At 60.6% G+C, this 19,711-nt stretch overlaps 1 protein-coding gene across 1 annotated transcript in view; it reads right to left on the reverse strand.

Moving 5' to 3' along the window:
• IGSF9 (immunoglobulin superfamily member 9) overlaps positions 1-15,713 on the reverse strand; it is a 34,417-nt gene extending 18,704 nt beyond the window's left edge. Inside the window, exons 1-4 of the mRNA XM_090051171.1 lie at positions 15,475-15,713; positions 14,307-14,516; positions 4,009-4,161; positions 846-997 (exon numbers count right to left, since the gene is read on the reverse strand). Of these exons, the coding sequence (XP_089907297.1) occupies positions 846-997; positions 4,009-4,161; positions 14,307-14,516; positions 15,475-15,532 (573 nt within the window). The 5' untranslated portion in view covers positions 15,533-15,713. The remainder of the gene's footprint in view (positions 1-845; positions 998-4,008; positions 4,162-14,306; positions 14,517-15,474) is intronic.
• Between the last annotated feature and the right edge of the window lie 3,998 nt (positions 15,714-19,711).

The following is a 19,711-nucleotide window of genomic DNA, read 5'->3' on the forward strand; positions in this document are numbered from 1 at the left end:
ACAGTGCACGCTGGGACCTGCAGTTTCCCTATTAACCAGGAACTGCCATCTCTCCTTCCTGATGCAAAAAAGGTGGCCCTTCAAGCCCTGCCCCTTTAGGCTGCGGCTGCACTGGTTCAGACGCCTTCCCCTCACCCTGGGGAGGGCCCAGTGCTGCAGTGCTGCGGCTGGGAACAGCCTGCCAACCCTGGAGGGCTGGCCAGCACTGAGCCACCAGTCCCCATCGCACACCACTCCTCTGCCCAGCTTGAAAGGCAAATGCCTCCCTTGTGCAACCCGGAGCGGTGGCTAGGGGGCAGGCCAGTCTCAGGAATGAATTGCACGTGGTAGACTAACTAGTTAGCTAGGCTATAAGGTGCATATCTACCCTGCCTTCTGCCTGGCTTCAGACTAGCATGGCTAAATACCTCTCTGCTCAGGAATGAAACCACTTTGGGCAGGGAGAAGGGCTCCCTCCCTCCCCATCTGGCCTGGCCCTGGTAGGACAGTGCTCCAGGGTAAAGTGACTGCCCTGGTGACCATCCCAAGTGCCACCCCTTGTCCTGTAGGGGCAAAGGCTTGTGGCTCTGACTCTTTCTTGGTCCTCCAGGCCCTGTAGACCCAGCTCTGGGGCATAGGCCAGCTAACCCTCCTCATGTTACCCACTAGCTTGGGGGCAGGGGCAGTCTGAGACACTGCACCAGGTCCATGTCCTGGTCTCCGCTCTGCAAAAGGGCAAGGTATTCTCCCTGTACATCACTGCCCTGTTTGGAGTAGGGCTGGGTGGCCTTGCAAGCAGCCCTATCCCCCTGCCAAGCCCACGCCACTTACTCTCCCTTCCCCCCCATATCCCGCCTCTCCCTTACCTGCACCTTGTCCCCACTCTCGATGACCAAGTCACTCCTCTTCCAGATAACAATGGGCTGAGGGTTGCCAACAGCCCTGCAGGTGAGGCTCAGGGGGTCCCGGTCTCGAACCTCGACAAAGGCTGGCGGGGTCTCTAGGAAGGTCGGAGGAGCTGCAGAGAGGACACAGACCCAGCCCCTCAGAACCACGCTGCTGGCCCCAAAGCCACGCCACGCCAGCCTCCTCCTGCGGTGACACCTGCCAGCCCTGCAGGAGACAACTCGCGAGCCTTGCCCTGGCTTTGCTCAGTCTTGGCTGGCCAGCAGCATGGGGCAGGGATGGGATCGGAGGAACAGAGCTGGGGCTGGGAGCCAGGACTCTTGCGTTCCCTTCCTGGCTGGGAGAGGTGGAAGGAGCTAGTCCTCTGGAAAGGTACAGCTAGCAACAGGGGCAGGGGTAGGCGATGCTGGCACTAACCCCAAATCTGCTGCTGCCTAACTCCACGGCACTGGACAAATCCCTGCCACTCTGACTCAGTTTCCTCACAGTGATTCTGGCAGCCCCTAGCACAGCGCTACAAGGGGTGGCATGGCAGGGGTGGATGGGCAGAGAGGAGGGAACCAAGGCAGGTGTAGAAGGACCATGTAAAGGGAGGTCTCCCCCTTGGTACAGGGCAGGTGTGGACGACAGCCTGGGGGAAGGTACAACGTGCAGGCAAGTGCATGAGCAGGGTGGGGGACAGGTCTGGGGAGAACCTCCATCCAGTCCAGCATGTGTGAGGCTGGCATGGGGGAGTCCCCCTTGCACAGAGGCTGTTTCAGAGGGGCACGGGGGAGGATTTTCCCTCAGTACAATGTATACGAAGGGACTGGGTGGATGTCTTTCTGGTGCAGCATGTAAATCAGAGGGCAGAGGGTTATACATATGTGTGAGGAGGCATGACCTGCGAGCCCCCAGTGGGCTGGCAAGGGTCTCCCTCAGTACAGCAACTGCGAGGGGTGCACGGAGCTGTGCTGGCAGCATGTGGAGGGGGCAGACTGGTGGGGAAGGGGGCTCCTCCGAACAGCATGCTTGTGTGTGCAAGAGGGGAAGGAGGGAGGCTCTCCCCTCAACACAGCCTGTCTCCCCGTGGCACAGTGCACGTGCAAGTGGGGTGGAGGTTGAAGGGGAAGCACCTTGGCATGGCGTGAGAGGGCTGGGATGTGGGGGGGTCTCCTCTCGGGCAGTGTATGTCCAAAGGGGGAAGGTGTCTCCTGGTACACCTTGTGTGGGATGACCAAACAAGGCCTCCTCTTGATACAGCACATCTGTGGGTGCGGACTGGATGAGTTCCCCTCAGTATAGCGTGGAAAGGCCGTACCGTATGGCGTGCGAGGGGTGGAGTGCGCGAACGTCTCCCTTCAGTACAGCGTGTGCCAAGAGGCAGGTGTGTGTAGAGGGGTCTTCTCCAAATGGGAGATTTCCCCATGGCCAGCCCCCATGCCAACCAGCGGGTCAAGGGCCAGCTCCTCCTGGGGTTTAACAGTTAACACTGGGCTTCTCACAAACAGCTTGTTCGGGAGGGTGGGCCTGGTCCTGCCCCGCTGGCACAAGGACGGTTGGGCTGGGGGCGAGGCACTGTGGGGCTGCAGGGGTCAACGAGCCCCGTGCATGGGCTGATCTGCTTGGGCCACACAGAGCGGTGCAGTTCACCCGCCGAGCGCTGGAGCCCTACCTGGGGCTTTTAGCAGCAGTGCGGCCAGCCGCACCCTGGCCAACACCGGTAGCCAGGTCTCAGCTCACACTGCCACACTGGCACCCCTCAGACACTTGAAACTGAGCTCCCAAAAGCCCCAGCCCCAACACCTACGGCTGCTTCAGGGGTTCATCTTGGCCAGGAGCCTGAAGCTGTCTTGTGCAGCAAAGAGGGTGGGCTTCTTTGGTGGGGGGATGCAGTGGGATGCGAGCTGATCTCCAAACCCAATGCTGGGCAAAGGCGGTGCAAGTCCAAGGGCCCTTGAGCTCCTGTCACTCTAGCAGAGCAGGGTCCCTGGCCAGCTTTCCGCGGACACCCCTGGAGCTCAGCAGCCACAGCTACACCTGCAGCCACAGCTCAGCAGGTAACCAGGCCCCTCCTGGACAAGCTGCAGCAGGACACCTCCCTCTCGCGTGCATGCTCCAGCCGGACACAGCTCCCCTCCGCTCCCCTCCGCCTGAGCCGTCCATTGCTGCCTGCTAATAGGCTTGGCACCCAGGGGGAAAGCCGAGCTTTCGAGGAAGGCGGCTGCTAGGACTCCACCAGCCTGCTGCAGAGAGCCTGGCTCACTCCCTGCCGCCCTGGGCAGCGCCTGGGGAACGGGCTGCTCTTGCACAGGCTGAGAGCAGGAATCTGGTTAAGTCCCGAGAAGGCAAGAGGTCAGGAGTCCCTGGGGGCAGAGAAGAGGATGCGAGGGGAGTGGCGCAGGGATTAAGGCAGGCAGGCGGGACGTGGGCACCCCACCTGTCCTGCCCAGCTGAGCTGCTCTGCCAATGCTGGCTTCCGGCCCTACTTCTCGGTAAGCTGCTTGGGCTTCCCCTGCACACGCCCAGCATCAAGGCTCCCAGGGAGGATTACTGGGCCTTCAGGCTGCGAGTCACAAGCACAGCTGGTACAAGGAGGATTTGCTGCATGGGGCAAAGTTCGCCGAGGCTGGCTGAGCTTCCAGCAGGCTCTGCAGAAAACGCCCCGGGCTTGCTAGAGCAACTACACTGAGCAGAGCCAGGCTCCTGCCCCACTGCCCCTGCACAGCCTTCCTAAGCACTGCCTCAGCCATACCTTGCCCTGGCACTGGAAAGCCAGTTGTGCCACCAGCTGCAAAGCCATACAACAGGGGAAGGTGCTACTCAAGGCTGGCCCCTCTGCCCACAGGGCAGACAAGCCTGCCCCACAACCCCACTGACCCCCAAATGTGCCAGAAGCCCACACCCCCAGCACAGGTCACAAAGCATAACTGCCCCTGCAGGCGTGGCTCGGCCTGGCACAGCCACAGGTCCTGGGACGCCTCCGCCTGACACAGCAACGCAGGGCAGACAAAGCCTCCTCGCAGAGCCAGGCAGGGCAGAGCATCAAGGCAGCTGCTCCCACCCAGCACTGTGTATCACCCTCTCCTCCCGCCATGCCCACCCCCGCGGCACAGCCCAGGGCGCAGCGGGCCCGGTACCTACAGTTGACAGTGAGGTGGGTCCAGGTGCCGTTCTCGAACTCGTCGTCGTTGCTGTGCCGGTCGAGGAAGAGGACGCGGCACTCGTACCAGCCCTGGTCCTCCGCGCGCAGCAGGTCGATCCGCAGGGAAGCGCCCTCCTGAATCCGCACGCGACCTGCCCGCAGACAGCACTGCTCAGCGGACGGCCGCCTGCGCAGCGGCAAGCAGCTGCCCCAGTGTCAGCGGGGCGCTCCGACGCCTGGGAACGCCCGCACGCCCCGGGGCATCTGCCCATGTGCGCCTCTAAGCCTGGTTGGGGGCACGGCCATGCTGTGCACGCTTGCTTCTCAAGTGGGCTGAGGGCTCAGCCGGACCGGGACGGTGCCAGCTCATGCCTGCCCGTGGCTGCCAGCAGCAAACAAACACAGGGCAGTAGACCCAGGTCTGTCACCCTTCGGCGTACCCAGGGCCCTCCCTGCAAGGGTCTGGGCCCTGCCTGCACTTCTACCTGGGCGCTGACCAAGAACCTCCCCCGTTGCTGCCAGGCCTCCCACCCCAAGGGACCACCGGGCTCCCCACGCCCTGGCTGAGACCCTGCAGCTCAGTACACGGCCTCCTGGCCCTGCCTCCCATTCGCTGCTCAGCAGGGGGCTGGGAACGGCCCCTTGGACAAAGGCAGGGCAGGGACGCGGGGCAGAGGTCAGTTAAACAGACATTTAGCGCTACACACACTGGCTGCGGTCAGGCAGCGGGGCCGCAAGGTGCGGAGGGAAACATCAGAAGCCCAGACCCCTTTCAGGCTTTGCCCCCCACCCGTGTGGCCCTTGTCCCAGGCCATGGGCTCACACCAAGTCCTGCCACTCACCTCACTGTCCCTCATGCGCACACCCGGGCTCTGCTTATCAGTGCCTCCTTTCCAGGAGCCCCTTCCTTCCTCCTCACACCCTGCACTCCCTCTGGCGTGCTCCTCCCTGCGAGCTCCCCCATGCACGTACGTTAACTGCTGCCTCCCCCGGACCCCCCAGCCCCTGATCTCCCCCGAGTGCCGCTCCCCATCACTAGACCCCCACTTGTGTAAGTTACTGGTTTAAAGCCATGCTAGGCCCAGTGTCCCTGCCCCCAGCATATGCCGGGGCTAGGTCAGATGGGGCTTGTGCCGGACTTTGGCAGTAGCCAGAGGCCAGGCTGCAGGCAGGGTTGCTCTTTCTCAGGAATTGCATGGCACCCAGCCCAGAGCCCCGGGCTGCGGGGGCATTTCCTGGTCCAGCGCCATGTAGGCTCTCTGATGAGGAGGAAGATAAGAAACCTAAAGCAGCTGCAAATGCAACCCCTTAATCCTCAGAGCTATTATCAGAGACATAATCGGCTCAGGATCGTGGCAGACAATTGGCTCAGCACAGGGCTGGGGTACAGAGAGCACACGCGCGCACCCCAGGCACAGATGCTGAGGGAGACCCCGTTTTGCGTCCCTGCTCTGCCATTCCTGCGCACAAGTGCCAGGTACCAGACTATCGGCTCTCCTGTATCATGCCCCTTCACCTCACCTGCTCCGCTTGGTGCAACAACGCGATAGTCTTGGAGCCGGGCTGGAACCTGGGTCTCCTGCACCCAAGTGACTGCCCTCTACAGCTCAGCAGGCAGTCGGGCACTCACCTGGGATGCGAGAGACCTGCTCTGAACAAGGCAGAGCGAGGATGGGAGTGCAAGCACCTCCATCGCAGCGCCCCAGCCTCTGGCCTCACTTGTTCCACCGGCAAGGCTGCTGAGCACAGCACATTCCTACAGAGCATTTCAGGGAGACACTGTTTCCTGATCAAAAAATCCCTCGCTGTGAAATACGTGACCTGATCTTCTTGGTACCCCTCTACAGAAATACCTGCGATACAGCCAGACTTCCCAGACACACACACCTACATACCCAGCCTGGAGGCAGGAGCTGATGTACAGCCGGCAGCATGCTCACAGGTAAACCGACAAGCATGTAATACCTGTTAGACGTATCTGGACACGCTCCACTGACAGTGCCAGGTACACATGTATGCATGCACACTGCAAGAGGCACACACCCATGTACATGCAATGTGCCATGATTTCTTGCACATAACATACTTTTCCCCCGCAAAACCAGCTTGGGGAAATCAGGGTATGCATTACATGAAAGAAATATGAATTTCCCACAGGTCCAGAAATTTGGTGCATATGAGCTGCTGGCAAATAATGCGGCATCATCCCCTGCCCCCATATTTCTGGACCTGTGGGAGCTGCCATCTGAATGATATGATCGTGTGTGCCAGAGCAGGCTAGCATGCAAGGTCAGTCTCCAACTGGACTCTGCAGTGACCAAAGACCTGGCATGCCATCTGGGACATGGCACATAGTGCACCAGCTTGGACCCAGCATGTGGGATCGGGCTAGCATGTGGGATTGGGACCAGCATGCTGACCCAGATCCCGTGTGCAGGATCATGCTGATGTGCAGGATTGAGGCAGCGTGCAGGGTAAACTCCAGCACCTGGACCTAGTGCCCCAAGCCAGACCCAGCATGTGGCCTTGAACCCAGTGCAGCCCTACCAGCCTCCACCCAGCATGTGGGGTTGACTCCCCAGCTGCTGCTACTCAGTTTCTCTGCAAAAAAAGAGATTTCTTTCTTTAATGCTGTGCAAAAACAAGGTGAGTGGTACACACAGGGTCACATTACCTGCAAGAAAGTAAGGCAATTCAATAGTGTTTATTGGCCCAGTATGTTTTCCTACAGTGTAAAACAGAAACAGAGGTCTCTGCTGTTTGCTAAAGGGATTTGCTCAGGACTTGCATGGATGTCCCCCCTCCCTACACGGACATGTGTGCAATGCACATGTCCAGAGATCTCATCTGGACCACGATATTCCCGCGCCCGTATTTATAAGAGTCTTAGACCAGGACAGGTGCAAGGAACAACTGCACCCATGAGCCAGGGAGGGGAGAGCCTGCAGGAAGGGGAAGGAAAAAAAAGAGAGTGGCTTGTTCAGCCTGACAGAGCAGTCGCTGGGAGGGGCACCTGCTGCCAATGAACGGCTGAGACAGAAACACATAGGGAGGCAGAAGAGTTGCTGAAGTGAAAAGGCCAATGCTGCACAAGGGCAAGCAGGCAGGATCTTGCCAGGAGTGTGCTTCAGCTGGAGCGTAGCAGGAGGTTTCAAACCCTATGCAGAGTGAGGGGCTAAAGCACCCTCCCCTCCCCATGATAAGAGCAGTGGAAGCAAGAAACTGAACTGGTCTTAAATTGGGGCTGTGTAATTTTACAACCAGGGCTACAGGTTGTGACCATCCGTGAGAGCTGAGCACTGGGTTCAGCGACCCAAGAGCCCCCTTCCAACCCGATGATGCTCCATGCACAGTCACAGGTAACACACACGCTTACTGCCCTACACATCAGCACACAGAACAGCACCCACATGTGTGCACAACACTCACAGCCACATCTCTATACCTGCCTGAACCCCAAGAGCACTACCAGGTCAGACGTGTGTCCCACCCACCCCAATGCCCAACAGGTACACTCGCAGACAGGTATGCCACAGCGGGGACTGCCTCTTCAAGGGCTGGGGCCTGGGTCCAGCAAGCCCTATGCAGTTAGCTGGTGGTAAGCTGCCAGGGTTTCCCCTCGAGTGGCAGCAGCAGACCCTGTATCAAGTGAGGGCAGGGAAGAACCTGTGGGAGCGTCTGGTTTAACGCAGGCCTGTCCATCTGGCCCCTAAGGGGTTTGCGTGCAGCCCCCAGGCTCCTGATCTGGGTGCAGCTACCTCCACAGCTCCAGCTGCTGCTGCCAGGGTCTCCAGGCTCCCCCATCCTCTTCCTTCTTCTGGCTCCTGTCCCTGGGGCAGGGCGTCAGGGACCAGGTCACTCGGAGGACCCTGTGCAGCAGTACTGGAGCGCTGGCACAGTGCAGCGGGTTCGAGTCCGCGTTGTGGCACATTAGGGGAGGACATGGCATGTGGTGGGGGTGCTGTTACATTGCAGTGGGGGGCACAAATGGCCCATGCAGTGTGTGGCTGGTGGCCAGGGCTGCTCAGAAGCTGAACAGTCCTGGTTTAACTTTGCCTGAGTTTTGTTCAATAAAACTTCTCTGAGAGAGACGCAGGGGGAGGCAGGGCCCTTCCTGGGCTGGGAACCTTGCGGGCTGCCTCTTATTACACATGCAAATAGGCAACTTGCTCTCCTATCACGCATGGAAATGTGCAATTTGCTTTCAGCATAACACCGACAGCAGCCACATCCCTGGGTGACTCGTGCCAGTCCTTGCCTAGCTCCCAGCTGCGGGAGCTCCCTGGTCCCTCTGCAGCTAGACTCGGGGTCTCTGCCCCGCACTGTATCCTCTGCAAGATGAGAGGACTGACCTGCAGCACACAGGGGCCTCGCACTGCGCCCCGCAGTCACTCCCAAGACACTCTCAGCTGGCCTAGCTGCCAGAGTGCCAGGACAGACCCCCAGACTCAGGCACCAGATGCTGCCCCTGGCAGGGTAAACGCCATATATCTGGGTCCACAAAGGCAGTTTTCCTCAAGGCCTCCAGGGAATAACTGTTCTTCTGGCGGGGTTTAGTACCCGCGGAGGTGTTGGGGCTTAATGCCTATTTTATGGAAATGGGAAACTCCTCCCTAGCTTGCTCCTGTGGTCAAATGGCTGAGAGCAGGCGAAACTTGGGGGCATCTGAGCCCCAAGCCTCCAGGCTGGGGCCTGCACGTAGGATGCTTGCCAAAAACCTTTGGAAATATGAGGCCTCTGGTGGGGGTGGAGGATGTTTGCCGGTTGTAGGGCCACTTTCGGTTCTGGACTGACTCCTGGATTTGGACTTGATTTGGCTTGGCACACAACATCTTTAATTTTTTTTCAGAAAGAAAAACCAGATGCTGCGCCAGGGCCCGCACCCATCAGCTACGCCTGTTCCTGCTGCAGCAGCAGGTGCTGCCTGCTGCCCCCCTGCCTGGCCACACGGCACTTGCCCTTTGCCGACCGGCCAAGGCTGGCGGTGACGGGTGATGGTGGCGCCTGCCACTGCCCCACCTCTGCCCCAGCGACCAGCGAGGACACCTGCAGCGCACGACAGATGGGGACGCGGCCCAGAGCCCAACCCTGCTGGAACGGCCCCCGGGGCTGGCGGGCTCTGGACAAGGGCGGCACTGGGATGGCTTGGCTGGCCTTCCTCCCTGCCAGCACTTGCCACCTTTGCCCCGCTCATGCATGGGGCAGGGCCTGATGCAAGATGGGGGGGATGCAGTCCCCGGATTTGTGCCGTTGTGGCAGTCCCACCCCTCCCCCAGCCGGGCAGCAGTCACCTCCTGAACAAAGCCCCATTGGAAGAGATGAAACTGCAGAGAGAAAGCCTGGGACAGCCCCTGCCCCCTAATCCCCTGCGCGGCCCCACCCACTCCTTCCTCCCCATTCAAGGAGAGCGGGTAACAAAACAGCATTGTCCGTAGCAACCGCCACCTCCCATTGCCTAGCAACCGCCCTTCAAAGGGATACAAAAGAGGCTGGGGCCCGTCCCACTGGCTACTGGGCTGCCCGGCTGCTGGTGGTGGGCGCAGCGGGGCTGGCAGATGCACACTGCTGCCTGCACCCAAAATGCCCCCTGACCCCGGCAGACCCATGCACCAGGCAGCACCAGGCCCCGGGGCCCTGCTGCATTGTGGGCTCAGCATCCAGCCCTGAGCTTTGGCCCCAAAAGGCTGCTCCCCGTATCATGCGCACCCGCCAGCCAGGGCACAGCAAGGGGTGGGAACGCACCTGCCAGCGACTGCCCCTTGGCCCTGCCCGGCCTGCTCGGGGGCCCGCAAGACATCTCATCCCCTGCACAAATCTCGAAGCTGGGGGGCCGGGGTGGAGAGCTTGGCCAGGCCCCCTCAGGGAGCCAGGGTGAAGGCAGGGGCGGTGGGCCCCACAGCACAGGAGGCTGATGGCACAGGCAGGCAGCGGGGAGGGGAAGGGTCCCAGCAGGCAGGGTGGGTTGCAGCTGATGGCACACACAATCGGGGTGGGGGGTGTGCGGGGTCTGCACCCGGTGGGCTTCATGGGGCACAGCAGGTGGCCGGGGTGACCGCTGGTGGAGGTGGCAGGGGTGGGCGGGAAGCTGGGCTTAGGCCCCGGGCACACACGGGGCATGGCAGGGTGCATCTGATCCACCCTGGACAGCACGACTGGCTCGGCACACCTGGGAATTATGGCAACGAGCTAAATCCGAGCCAAAGCCCTGCCCGTTAAGGCCCAGGCAGCCCCTCCCCACCCTGTCCTCTCTCCCATGCACAGCCCCCGGTTGCAGGAGGATTGAAAATAAGCAGCCCATTGCCATGGGAACAGCTGAGCCACCCCCTCGCCCTAATTACAGACATGGACACTCATAGACTTGCCCGGCTCAGCCTGCTGGGCTCTACCCCAGCGCTTGGGGCCATTGCAGGCTATGCCCTGGCCTCAGCAGCTGCCCACATGCCCCAGCACAGCTCTGTCCTGCAGGCTGTTCCCTTCTCACATTCCCCTCCACTGCGCCATGCCCCATGCCGTACCCAATACGGCCGTGCCCAGGTGCAGCCACCTCCGAGGCAGGGACAGGCAGCACAGCAAATCCACGGTGCCTCCAGGAAGGGCCTGGAGGCTGCACAGAGAAGCCAGGGCTCAAAAGTCTCCCCCAAGGGACCCTCAGGCAGCCAGCCTCTTCATACGGGCACTGGGCAGCAGGGAGGGAGCCCCTCACGTCCGCTCCCGCAGCCACCTGTGGGCAGCTTGCAACTCGGGCATGCTGGGCTGCTCCCTGGCGAGGCCTCGGGACTAGCAGCTCAGGTAACAGAGCAGCAGCAGCAGCCAGGGTTACTGAGACAAAGAGCCAGCCCAGCGACAGGCTGCAGGCAGCACCGTGCACAGCCTGGGGCCGTCCAGGAGACGCAAGGGAGACCGCCTGCACACAGGCCAGGTTGGGAACGGGCAGGCAGCAGAGGCCAGCAGCGTCATGCCATGCTCCACACCCCCGTGGAGGCTCCCAGGAGGCAGCCCCTGCCCAGCATGGGGATCCTGGGCATTCTCCGGCCATGCTGCCCTCCGGGACCTGACCTCGCTCTGCCCAGCCAGGCGGGCAGACTACATCTGCCCTGGAGAACTCTCCACATGCTCCAAGAGGCAGGCTCTCACTGGGGATGAACAGCTGGAGCAGGGGCTATGTGGCTGGCACTGGGCTGCACAGCACTTCTCTGGCTGGATGCCGGACTTGGGCGTCTGCAGCACTGTTTGTGCAAGGGAGGCTCAGGTGCGAGGGCAGCCCGTGCTGGGAGTGAGCCCAGAGCTGACCACACGTCTGCTCTGACATTTGGCAGCTCAGAGGCGGCACCCCCTGGTCAGCTCGAGTTCACAGCTGCTTGTGCCCTATACACAGCTCTTATTTAGTGGTCCCTAAAGGTAGCCTTCTGCCAGAGGGCCGCCAGCTGCCTGCACAGCTAAGGGAAGGTGCGAGCCTTGGTGCCATTTCTCCCCCTGGACCCGCAGAGCTGTGCAGAAGCCCTGGAGCTGAGCCTGGCACACGTATCTGCGTGCCACCGGGTGTGGCACGCAGATATGTGGATAAGGGCGTTCGGAGACAGGCAAGTGCCACAGCTACCGTCAGGGTTGGTCCTTCCGGCTAGTGATTTGTGAGGTGGGAGGTTTGCAAGGCTCCAGCCAGAGCCCCCAGGTGCTCACTGACACGGGACAGCAGGAAGAGGCCTTCTCTGTGTGCTTAGGAGCAGGACCCTGTGTGGGGAGACGGGTGATGCCACTAGAGTTGCAGTGGAAGGCCCTGCCCTGCTCCAGCCCCTTCCCAGTTGGCAGGGCTGGAAGAGATGATATAAACAGCAACACCCCCTTACTTCTGGTCTCCCTTTTTTTGGTTAAGCAACTCCTTCAGCTCAAGCATTTGAAAGTCAAGATATTTCTGATCCTGACCTGGAGGATTCACACAGCATCCAGGCCCACCTACCACTGGCTCAGCCAGCCCTGCTTTTTGGTGCCCAATGTACTGCTTGTGGATGGACCAAGTTTGCTGATGGGAAGGGGCAACCCCTGCTCACAATGCTCTTCTGAAACCATTCCAGCGATTTCACATGCACGTGTGCGTGTACACACACACACACACACACTTGTGCGCAGCCAGCTCTGCTGGTACTGGAGGGACACCAGCTCTGCCCTCGCCTGAGTAGCATCTGGGCTCCCCAGCTGCCCCCTCCCACCAGGCTGGCCTGCCCCGAGGAACAGCAGTACTTTGCTGTGGCACATCCTGCTGGGACCTGCTTTGTGTTAATGCCACCAGCTCTGCCTTGGATTGCCAGTTTCCAGCCTCCTCCCCCACTTCCTTAGCTTCTCCTGCAACTGGTGCCAATCCTGTCTCTTAATTAAGATCAGATGTGTTGCTGCCGCCTCCACACTTGTTGAGCACCCCAAAGCCCTGCCGCTGTGCCTCCTTAAATGCCCTGCGAGCAGGAGAACATCCCCCTCCCACACTGCGGCCCCAGGTCCGGGACAGCTTCGCTCCAAATCCCACTCAGGCCAGTACTGCCAATTACCGGCTTCCCTGAAATCCTCTGCCCAAGCGCAACCTTCAAGTGACCCTGCAGGGCTGAGATGATGGCACCCAGAAACCCCCGGCCTCTCCATCCTGGGGGCTCCCAGATCCTCTGTGTAGAAATGCCCCTGGCCTGGCACCAGCAGCAGATGCACGTGCAGGAGCAGGAGCTCCCCTCAGCACAGTACATGTCCTGATGTCCCAGCCTGGGGCTGGTCTGTGGCAGGGGAGTGGGCACATGGGGCCACCTGCTCTGCATGTTACTTGGACTGAGGCCTGGGTGGTTCCAGCCGAGTCCCTCAGTGATACTCCAGCTCCGTCCATCCTCACGTCACAGCGCTTGACTCCAGGGCAAAAAGCTGCCCCCCAGTGCCCTAGTGGGACTTGGCCCTCTCCAGCAGGAGAAGCCACCCAACAGATGGGCTTCAGGAAAGACCAACGTGTGTGCCGAGGGGCCCGTGTGAAAGGAGTAGCACAGGGCAACTGCTACAGCAGGTTGCTCACGCCTGCACTGAGCTCCACAGCCTCCTGGGAAGAGCCAGAGCAGGTCCCAGCCGGGCCCAAACAAAGCCTGCCGGAGCAGCAGCCCACAGGTGGGATTATAAGATTAGACAGGGAGCCCAGAGTAGCATCAGCCCGACCTCTGACCCTGGCAAGAAAGGGCCTCCGTGTAGCCAAGGCTTGAGCCCTCCATGCTCCTCTCTGCAGCGCAGAGCATCCAAGCCCCGCTTGCACCTGCACCATCGCCTGCTCCCTGCTCAGCTTCGGGGCCAACAGCATCACATTGCCTTGTCCCACCAGCCCGGGGCTCTGCCTGTGCTCTGGGCCACACGCTGCCATGTGCTCCAAGAACCAAGTCACAGCCACGTGCATCCCAGGGACTGTCTGGGCACCGAGGAAGGGAAGATGCTGCCTGCTGCATCTCACTGACAAAAGGGTGGGCCAAGCAGCACTCCCCTTCCCTGTGCATGGGACCAAAGCAGCTACCTACAACCCAGACACGCCGGCACATGCCCGATGCACACCATCCCACGCAGAGGGGCCCTGAAGAGCCACACAGACACTGCAAAGAGCTGGGACATGCACCTCTCCCCCTGGCATGCACTGTCCCTACCCTGCCCCAATGCTTATCGACGTGTGCAACCTGTTCCTTGCTGGCCCCCCATCGGTCCATCCCCACTGCTCCACTCAGGGCAGCTGGGAACGATTTGCCTATGAACAGGGGGCCTCATCCCAGCACTGGGGTCCCTGCTAGGAAGGAACCAGACACCCCAGTCCTCCAGGCCCCCTGCCCAGCCAGCCATGGGCACGGAGCACAGCCTGGACCATTCGATCTGGCCTGGCCTCTCCTGCGCTCAGCCCAGCCCAGCGGAAGGCAAGAGCCCAGCCATGTGGCTCCACACCTCCCCAGGGCAGTGAAGCATGATTAATGCTGTCTGACAGCAGCAGCCCTTGGCTGGGGCCCAGCCGGGGAGAGGGGAGGAGACCACGCAGCAGGCACCAGTGTGTTAGTGCGCTACACCAGAGCCAGCCTGGCCAGGACCTGCCACTGCCTGGCACCCCGAGGTCAAGGCCAGCCCCCGCACACTGGGACCACAGAGGGAATGACTGTTCCCCTTGGCCGGGTGCAGGGTGGGCTACCATGCCCCCCACTGCTGCATGATGCCAGCAACTTCCCTGCACCCTTTGCTCCATCCCCACAGCCCCATCCACCCTCCTGGCCGGTTCCTCTGTTCACCAGCTGCGCTGGTGCTGACTTACCCACATATTCTGGATCCACACGTGGGGAATAGAGGCCAAACTTAATGAAGATGGGAAGGACGAAGCCAAAGCGGACCCACTCGATCACGTAGAGCGGGGGACGTGCCTCATGTGCATTCAGGAGGTCGCAGCCCAGGATCACGCTCTCGCCAATGCGCCCAACCACAGCCTGTGACTCTGCCTGGCCCTTGGTGCTGCTGTTGCCGTTGCCTGCAGGAGCCACCACAGGAAAGTTTTAGCCGGATTGGGCCCCCAGGCTCCCTGGGAAAGCCACAGTGATGCCTGGGGCTCAGGCGTAACCAGAAGAGTTGCTGTGTTGCCACCCCAGCCCTGCTCTCAGCTGCTCTTACAGGCGCCTCAGTGAGAGGCCATGCGGTCAGACCCCAGCCAAGCCACTGTGCAGGGTGGCAGGGCCCCCACAGCCACAGCCCTGGGCACGGGACTGCCCTCTCCTCTGCCTTGCAGGGTGGGAGCAAGGAGGGGCACAAGCCACATGTAAGGAACCCCCCCAGAGCATCTTGCCCCCATCCTGCTGCCATGTGAGGAAGCCACCCGGAGCCAAGAGAAAGTACTGGTTAGAGCACAGCAGGACATAGCCCTGCCTGTCCTGGCCCGCCAGCATGTGCCCGACACCACCACCATGCCCCCGACAGAGAGAACAGCCACGACCATCGTTGCCCCCTGCAGAAACGGTTGTCCGAGGCCACCCCCGGTCCCAGCTTTCTGCCCTTTCAGACCTGCGCTGCACTCGCTGGCACACCCAGCCTCCCAGCAGCCCAGCAGCACCGGGAGGGTAGGGGCAAGAAAGGAGTTGTGCCAGGCTGAGGGACAGCAGGAGACCTGCTCAGAGACCTTGTCTTGGCCCCCGCGCCCACCAGCACAGAGGAGTGGGTGCCCCCCCAAGCCCTGGAGCACCAGGGCAGGAATCGCACCCCCAAGCTGCTCACCTGCCGAGACAAGAGGTGGAGCTCGCCCCTGTAGCAGGGGGAAAGTCAGCCCTGGCAGCGCAGGGAGGTCCGGGGCTCCACAGGTGTGCAAGCCTGGCCTCCGGCCGCCCTCCAGCACGGGACAGCCTCCTCCCCCCGCCGCTCTGCCCGCAGCCCCGGCAGCCCCTGCCAGCGCGCGGCGGACGGGGCTGCGGGGCAGAGCCGGGGCACGCGCCCCTTACCTTCAGCAAAGAGGCTGGAGAACCGGCTGAGGGAGACAAGCCAGAAACACCAAATCATAGCACAGGCGCCGGCTCCGGCCCGCGGCGGCGAGTGAGTCCGGGTCCGGGGCCCGGTGCCGGTGCCCGCAGCGCACAAAGCCCGGGGCGGGGCGGGGCCCGGGGCGGGGCCCGGCGCGGCCCGGCGCGGCCCAGCACAATGGGGGGCGGGGCAGGGCCGCGGCCGCCTCTCGCCGCGAGCGCGCCGGCTCCAATGGCAGCGGCGGGAGCCGGAGCCGGAGCCGGAGCCGGGAGCGCCCCGCCCGGCCCGGCCGCCAGCGGGGCGGGGCCTCAGTTTTCCCACCTGCCGCATGGGTCCAGCCCCGGCTGAGGACAAGGCTCGCGGGGGCTGACTGGCCGGCTGGAGGGTTTTGCCCCGTGCTCAGAGCCAGACTGGGGCTGCGCGGGCTGAGGAAGGGGTTTTACCCCCGGCCCTCCCCCAGATGCGTTGCTGTTTCACAGAAGTAGCTGGAGGCTGCTTCATTCTCCTGCTTTCGTGGGGCGGGCTTGGGGGTTAGGTCTGTGTTGCATCGGGGCTGAGAGCCGCCTTACCTAGAGTTTAGATGATGGGCTTTGTGGGGGGGTTTGGATAGAGCTGACCCTGCTTCAGGCAGGTGTTGGGCCAGGGGCCCGCGCAGCCCCTTCCAGCCCCACTGCTCTGGGATGTTATGAAAAGGCCCAGCTGAGAAGTGAGGCCAGCTCTTAAAGTGAAGTTGACCTTTGTTCCCCAAAAAACCATTAAAATTGCCCCTGACTTACACAAGGGCTGACAAATGATGATCTGCTCAGGTCCCTTCCGACCCTAGAAACTATGAAACTATGAAAAGTCAGTCTCTAATCAGGTCCCTGGAAACCATGGTGTAATGCCTGGGGTTTGCTTAATCCTAGCAGAAACACCAAATGCATTTGTGCAGAATGTCCTGCGGGGGGAAAGGTGTTCTTTCCTAAACGCTCACATTATAGGCGGTGTCAACTTGTAAGCTGGAGAAGAGAGTATGACTAAACAGGAAACAGGGCAACATTGCTAGTGATAAATGTGACCGAAGCTAAGAGCAGTGAAAGCATAATACAGGAAGCAATGCAACACAAGTAGTCAGCAGTGTGAAGGAGAAGAAGGGGGAGTTATTCAAGCAGAAACAAAAGGAAACCCGGCGATGTTGTGGGCTTGGTAGAAGTGTCAATAAGAACCAAATCAGACGTATTCAGTAAATCAGGGAAAAGCCAGATGATGGACTTCTGGCAGATGAGGATGCAATTGTTTTCCTGCCAATAATCACCCAAGAAAATACTAAGCTAGTTTTAATACAAGGAGGTCCAGGACACTTGAGTTCAAGTGTTTTAAAAGAGCTGGCTGAGGAGATTGAGGGCTGTCCATGCTGATATTGAGTAAGTCTTTGAGCAGTGGGGAGGTTCCTGGGGACTGAAGGAAAGCTACGGTGGTGCCAGCATTTTTAAAGGTTCAACATGAAGGCCCAGCAACGTCCCTTCAGCCTGACAGAGATGCCAAGTGAAACCCTGGAACACCTGATACAGGCCTGGTATAACTCAATCACTGAAGGAGGTAATAAAAGTGCATGGACTAACAGAGAGGAGACTTGATCCAAATAGCTTGGTCTCCTATTTGGATGAGATTATAAATTTGTTTGACAAGGTGCGAATGCCACATAGATCAATACCAGGATAGAAGATCAACATTAAATGTTTGAAAAGTGGCTAACTGGCAGGGCTCAGGTTGCAATGTACAGAAGTGCACGTGGGGGGTCATCACTAAGCAGGGATTTCTAGACAGTGCCAGGAGAGTCCCAGGGCTGCCAGCTCCCAGGAGCCACTGGAGGCACATCAGGCTGGCCATGCCTGTATGCCTCCCAGTTGGCTGGGAGGTCATTGTGGCCCCTGTGTAAACCCACCTGGACTTGCTACATGACCTTTTGCTTTGCTACTGGTGCCTAACACCAACATTTGGCTCTTAGCTCTGATAAATCAGAGAGGGCCTGGAAAGGGCCTGGAGCGATGCAAAGATCAGAAAGCCGTCCTTGTGGGAGGCTCTGGGAACTTGGCCTGCTTAGGTCCCCAAAGAGCAGGTTGAGGAGTGACATGATCCTGGTCTTGTGCCCCCAAGTAAAAGGCAGGATTGGGCTCTTCCTGTCAGCAGACTCAAGCACACAAATCCCAGGGGCTCCCACCAAACAACAACTGGCAGGCAGTGGGCAGAAGTTACCTATCAGGAGTTGCACACCGCAAAGCCCTCTTTCCCCAGGTAGCACAGAGCTGGAGAGGTGCCAGTGTGTCCAGGTAAATGTCACATGGCTGGACATGGTTGGCAGGGCTTTTCCAGGTGGGAGGTGGAGTGGCTTCTGGTGCTCAACTGGGCCAGGCCAGACCTTGGTGGAACATGCCAGCGTGGACTGGTGCCTCTGGGACAGGATCCCTCCTGGCAGTGCCAGCCGGTCTCAGCAGCTGGGACTAGAGGCAATTTTCTAAAGCAGCTGCTCCGAGGAAGTGAGTATCCTGTGCCAAGCCTCGCTGGTGATGCTCAGAAAGCAGCAAAGCTAGGTGCAATGGAGCTGCTTCAGCCACCATGCTGCGAAGATGTCAGCCCTGCCCTCTCTCTGCCAGGCCCTGTCGCAGGCGGGGAGCAAAGGGGCCAGAGCAGCAGGGACTCATTCACCGCTGTGATGCCCTGCTGTGCTCTGCAGGAGCAGTGTGCCCATGCTTGTTGGATCAGGGTTCCCCTGCAGACCTCCTGAGGTGCACGACAGTACAGGGCTGGCAGGGCGAAATGATGCAGGCTGCAGGCCACATCGTGAAAGCAGGCAGGTGCATTGGCACAGGGCTGTGCCCAGCCTGGGAGGGCTCAGTAACCTGTCTGCAACATTACACCCTCACTGCCATAGCTCCCTTGCCTGGCTGAGGGCTGTGCCCTGTGCCAGGATCTTGCAGCATGGCTAAGTGGGAGGCAGGGGATCTGAGGGACAGTGTCACACCACTCACTCCTCCAGCCCAAGGCCTCATGGCCTGGGGAGACCAGGTCAGGGAGCTGAGAGCTATCTCCCATGCACTCCACAGACCCTCCCAGAGCAGGATTCAAGCAGGCAGGGCAGGGTGCTCTGACACATGGAGACTTGCACTTGTCTCCATGAGGCCTGTGCTGCAGCAGCCCTCAGTACTCAGAGCATTGGCCAGACTTCTTTCCTCTTGGGCTTGGGACAGTCCCTATGGATGCCCTGCTGCTGGGGGACACCCGTCCTGTGGCCTGCAGGGCATCAGCGGGAAGCTGGACTCCAGGCCTATGTCTGTTGGGCCATTCACAGCTCACCGATGACAGTCAGGGTCATGTGTGGCACGGGGCAGTGCTGTGCTGAGTCCAAGCCCAGGCGCAGGGCATGCTAGCCTCCTTGTCGGCCATGCCCTGTACCTCAACAGCCCTGGCACAACCCTGTGCAAATGCTCTGCTCTCTGTGTCCTTGAGTATCTCTCCCCAATGCTGTGGGAGGCCTCCTGGGGTACCTGCCTCCCCGCATTGCCTGCTTAGCTAGAGAGGATCTCTGAGGAACAGAGGTCCATGGGGTATCACGGGGGTCCTGCCCATCTCGCTCATCTCCAGTAGAGGGGATTGCTCCACGGTGGGGGCCTTTGGCATCTGCAGAGCTTTCCAGCCTGCCCTAAAGGAGCAAGTCGAGAGGGGCCAATGCTCTGACTGGCCAGGTCTGCAGGGGGCCCGGGATGTGAGGGTGATGTCTGGGGCAGTGGATAGACAATCTGGGGCTGAGAGGAAGGAGCTGAACCCAGGGGCACATGCAGTTTGGGGAGGTTTCCAAAGCACTTGGAGACTGGGCAGGGGATCCCTTCATTGATAAGGATCAGGAAACCTGGGCTCCAGGACCATGCTGAGTCCAGCCAGGGGCTATGAGCATCCCTGCCCCTCAGCTGTGACCTGCCTTGCCCCTTGGGCTCTGTGCAGCCCCACAGCTGGGCCCCACGGCAGTGCTTTGCCCTTTGAGGCACCTCCCTGCCTGCCACAAATCACTGTGCTCTGGAAGCTCCTGGATAATCCCCTCTTCAATGGTTCTGGGGGATGGGATAGGGGTGCTATAGTGTCCCTGTCTACTGGGCAGTCGCCTGCTGAGCTGGCCTTGGGCTGGCAGCCAGGGCAGGGCATGAGCAGTACTGCCTGGGCCCTGCAAGCTGAGCGAGGCCTCAG

The sequence above is a fragment of the Crocodylus siamensis genome, chromosome 6 (genome assembly GCF_052110815.1).
Source record: "Crocodylus siamensis isolate JL-2025a chromosome 6, ASM5211081v1, whole genome shotgun sequence".
Taxonomy (NCBI): domain Eukaryota; kingdom Metazoa; phylum Chordata; order Crocodylia; family Crocodylidae; genus Crocodylus; species Crocodylus siamensis.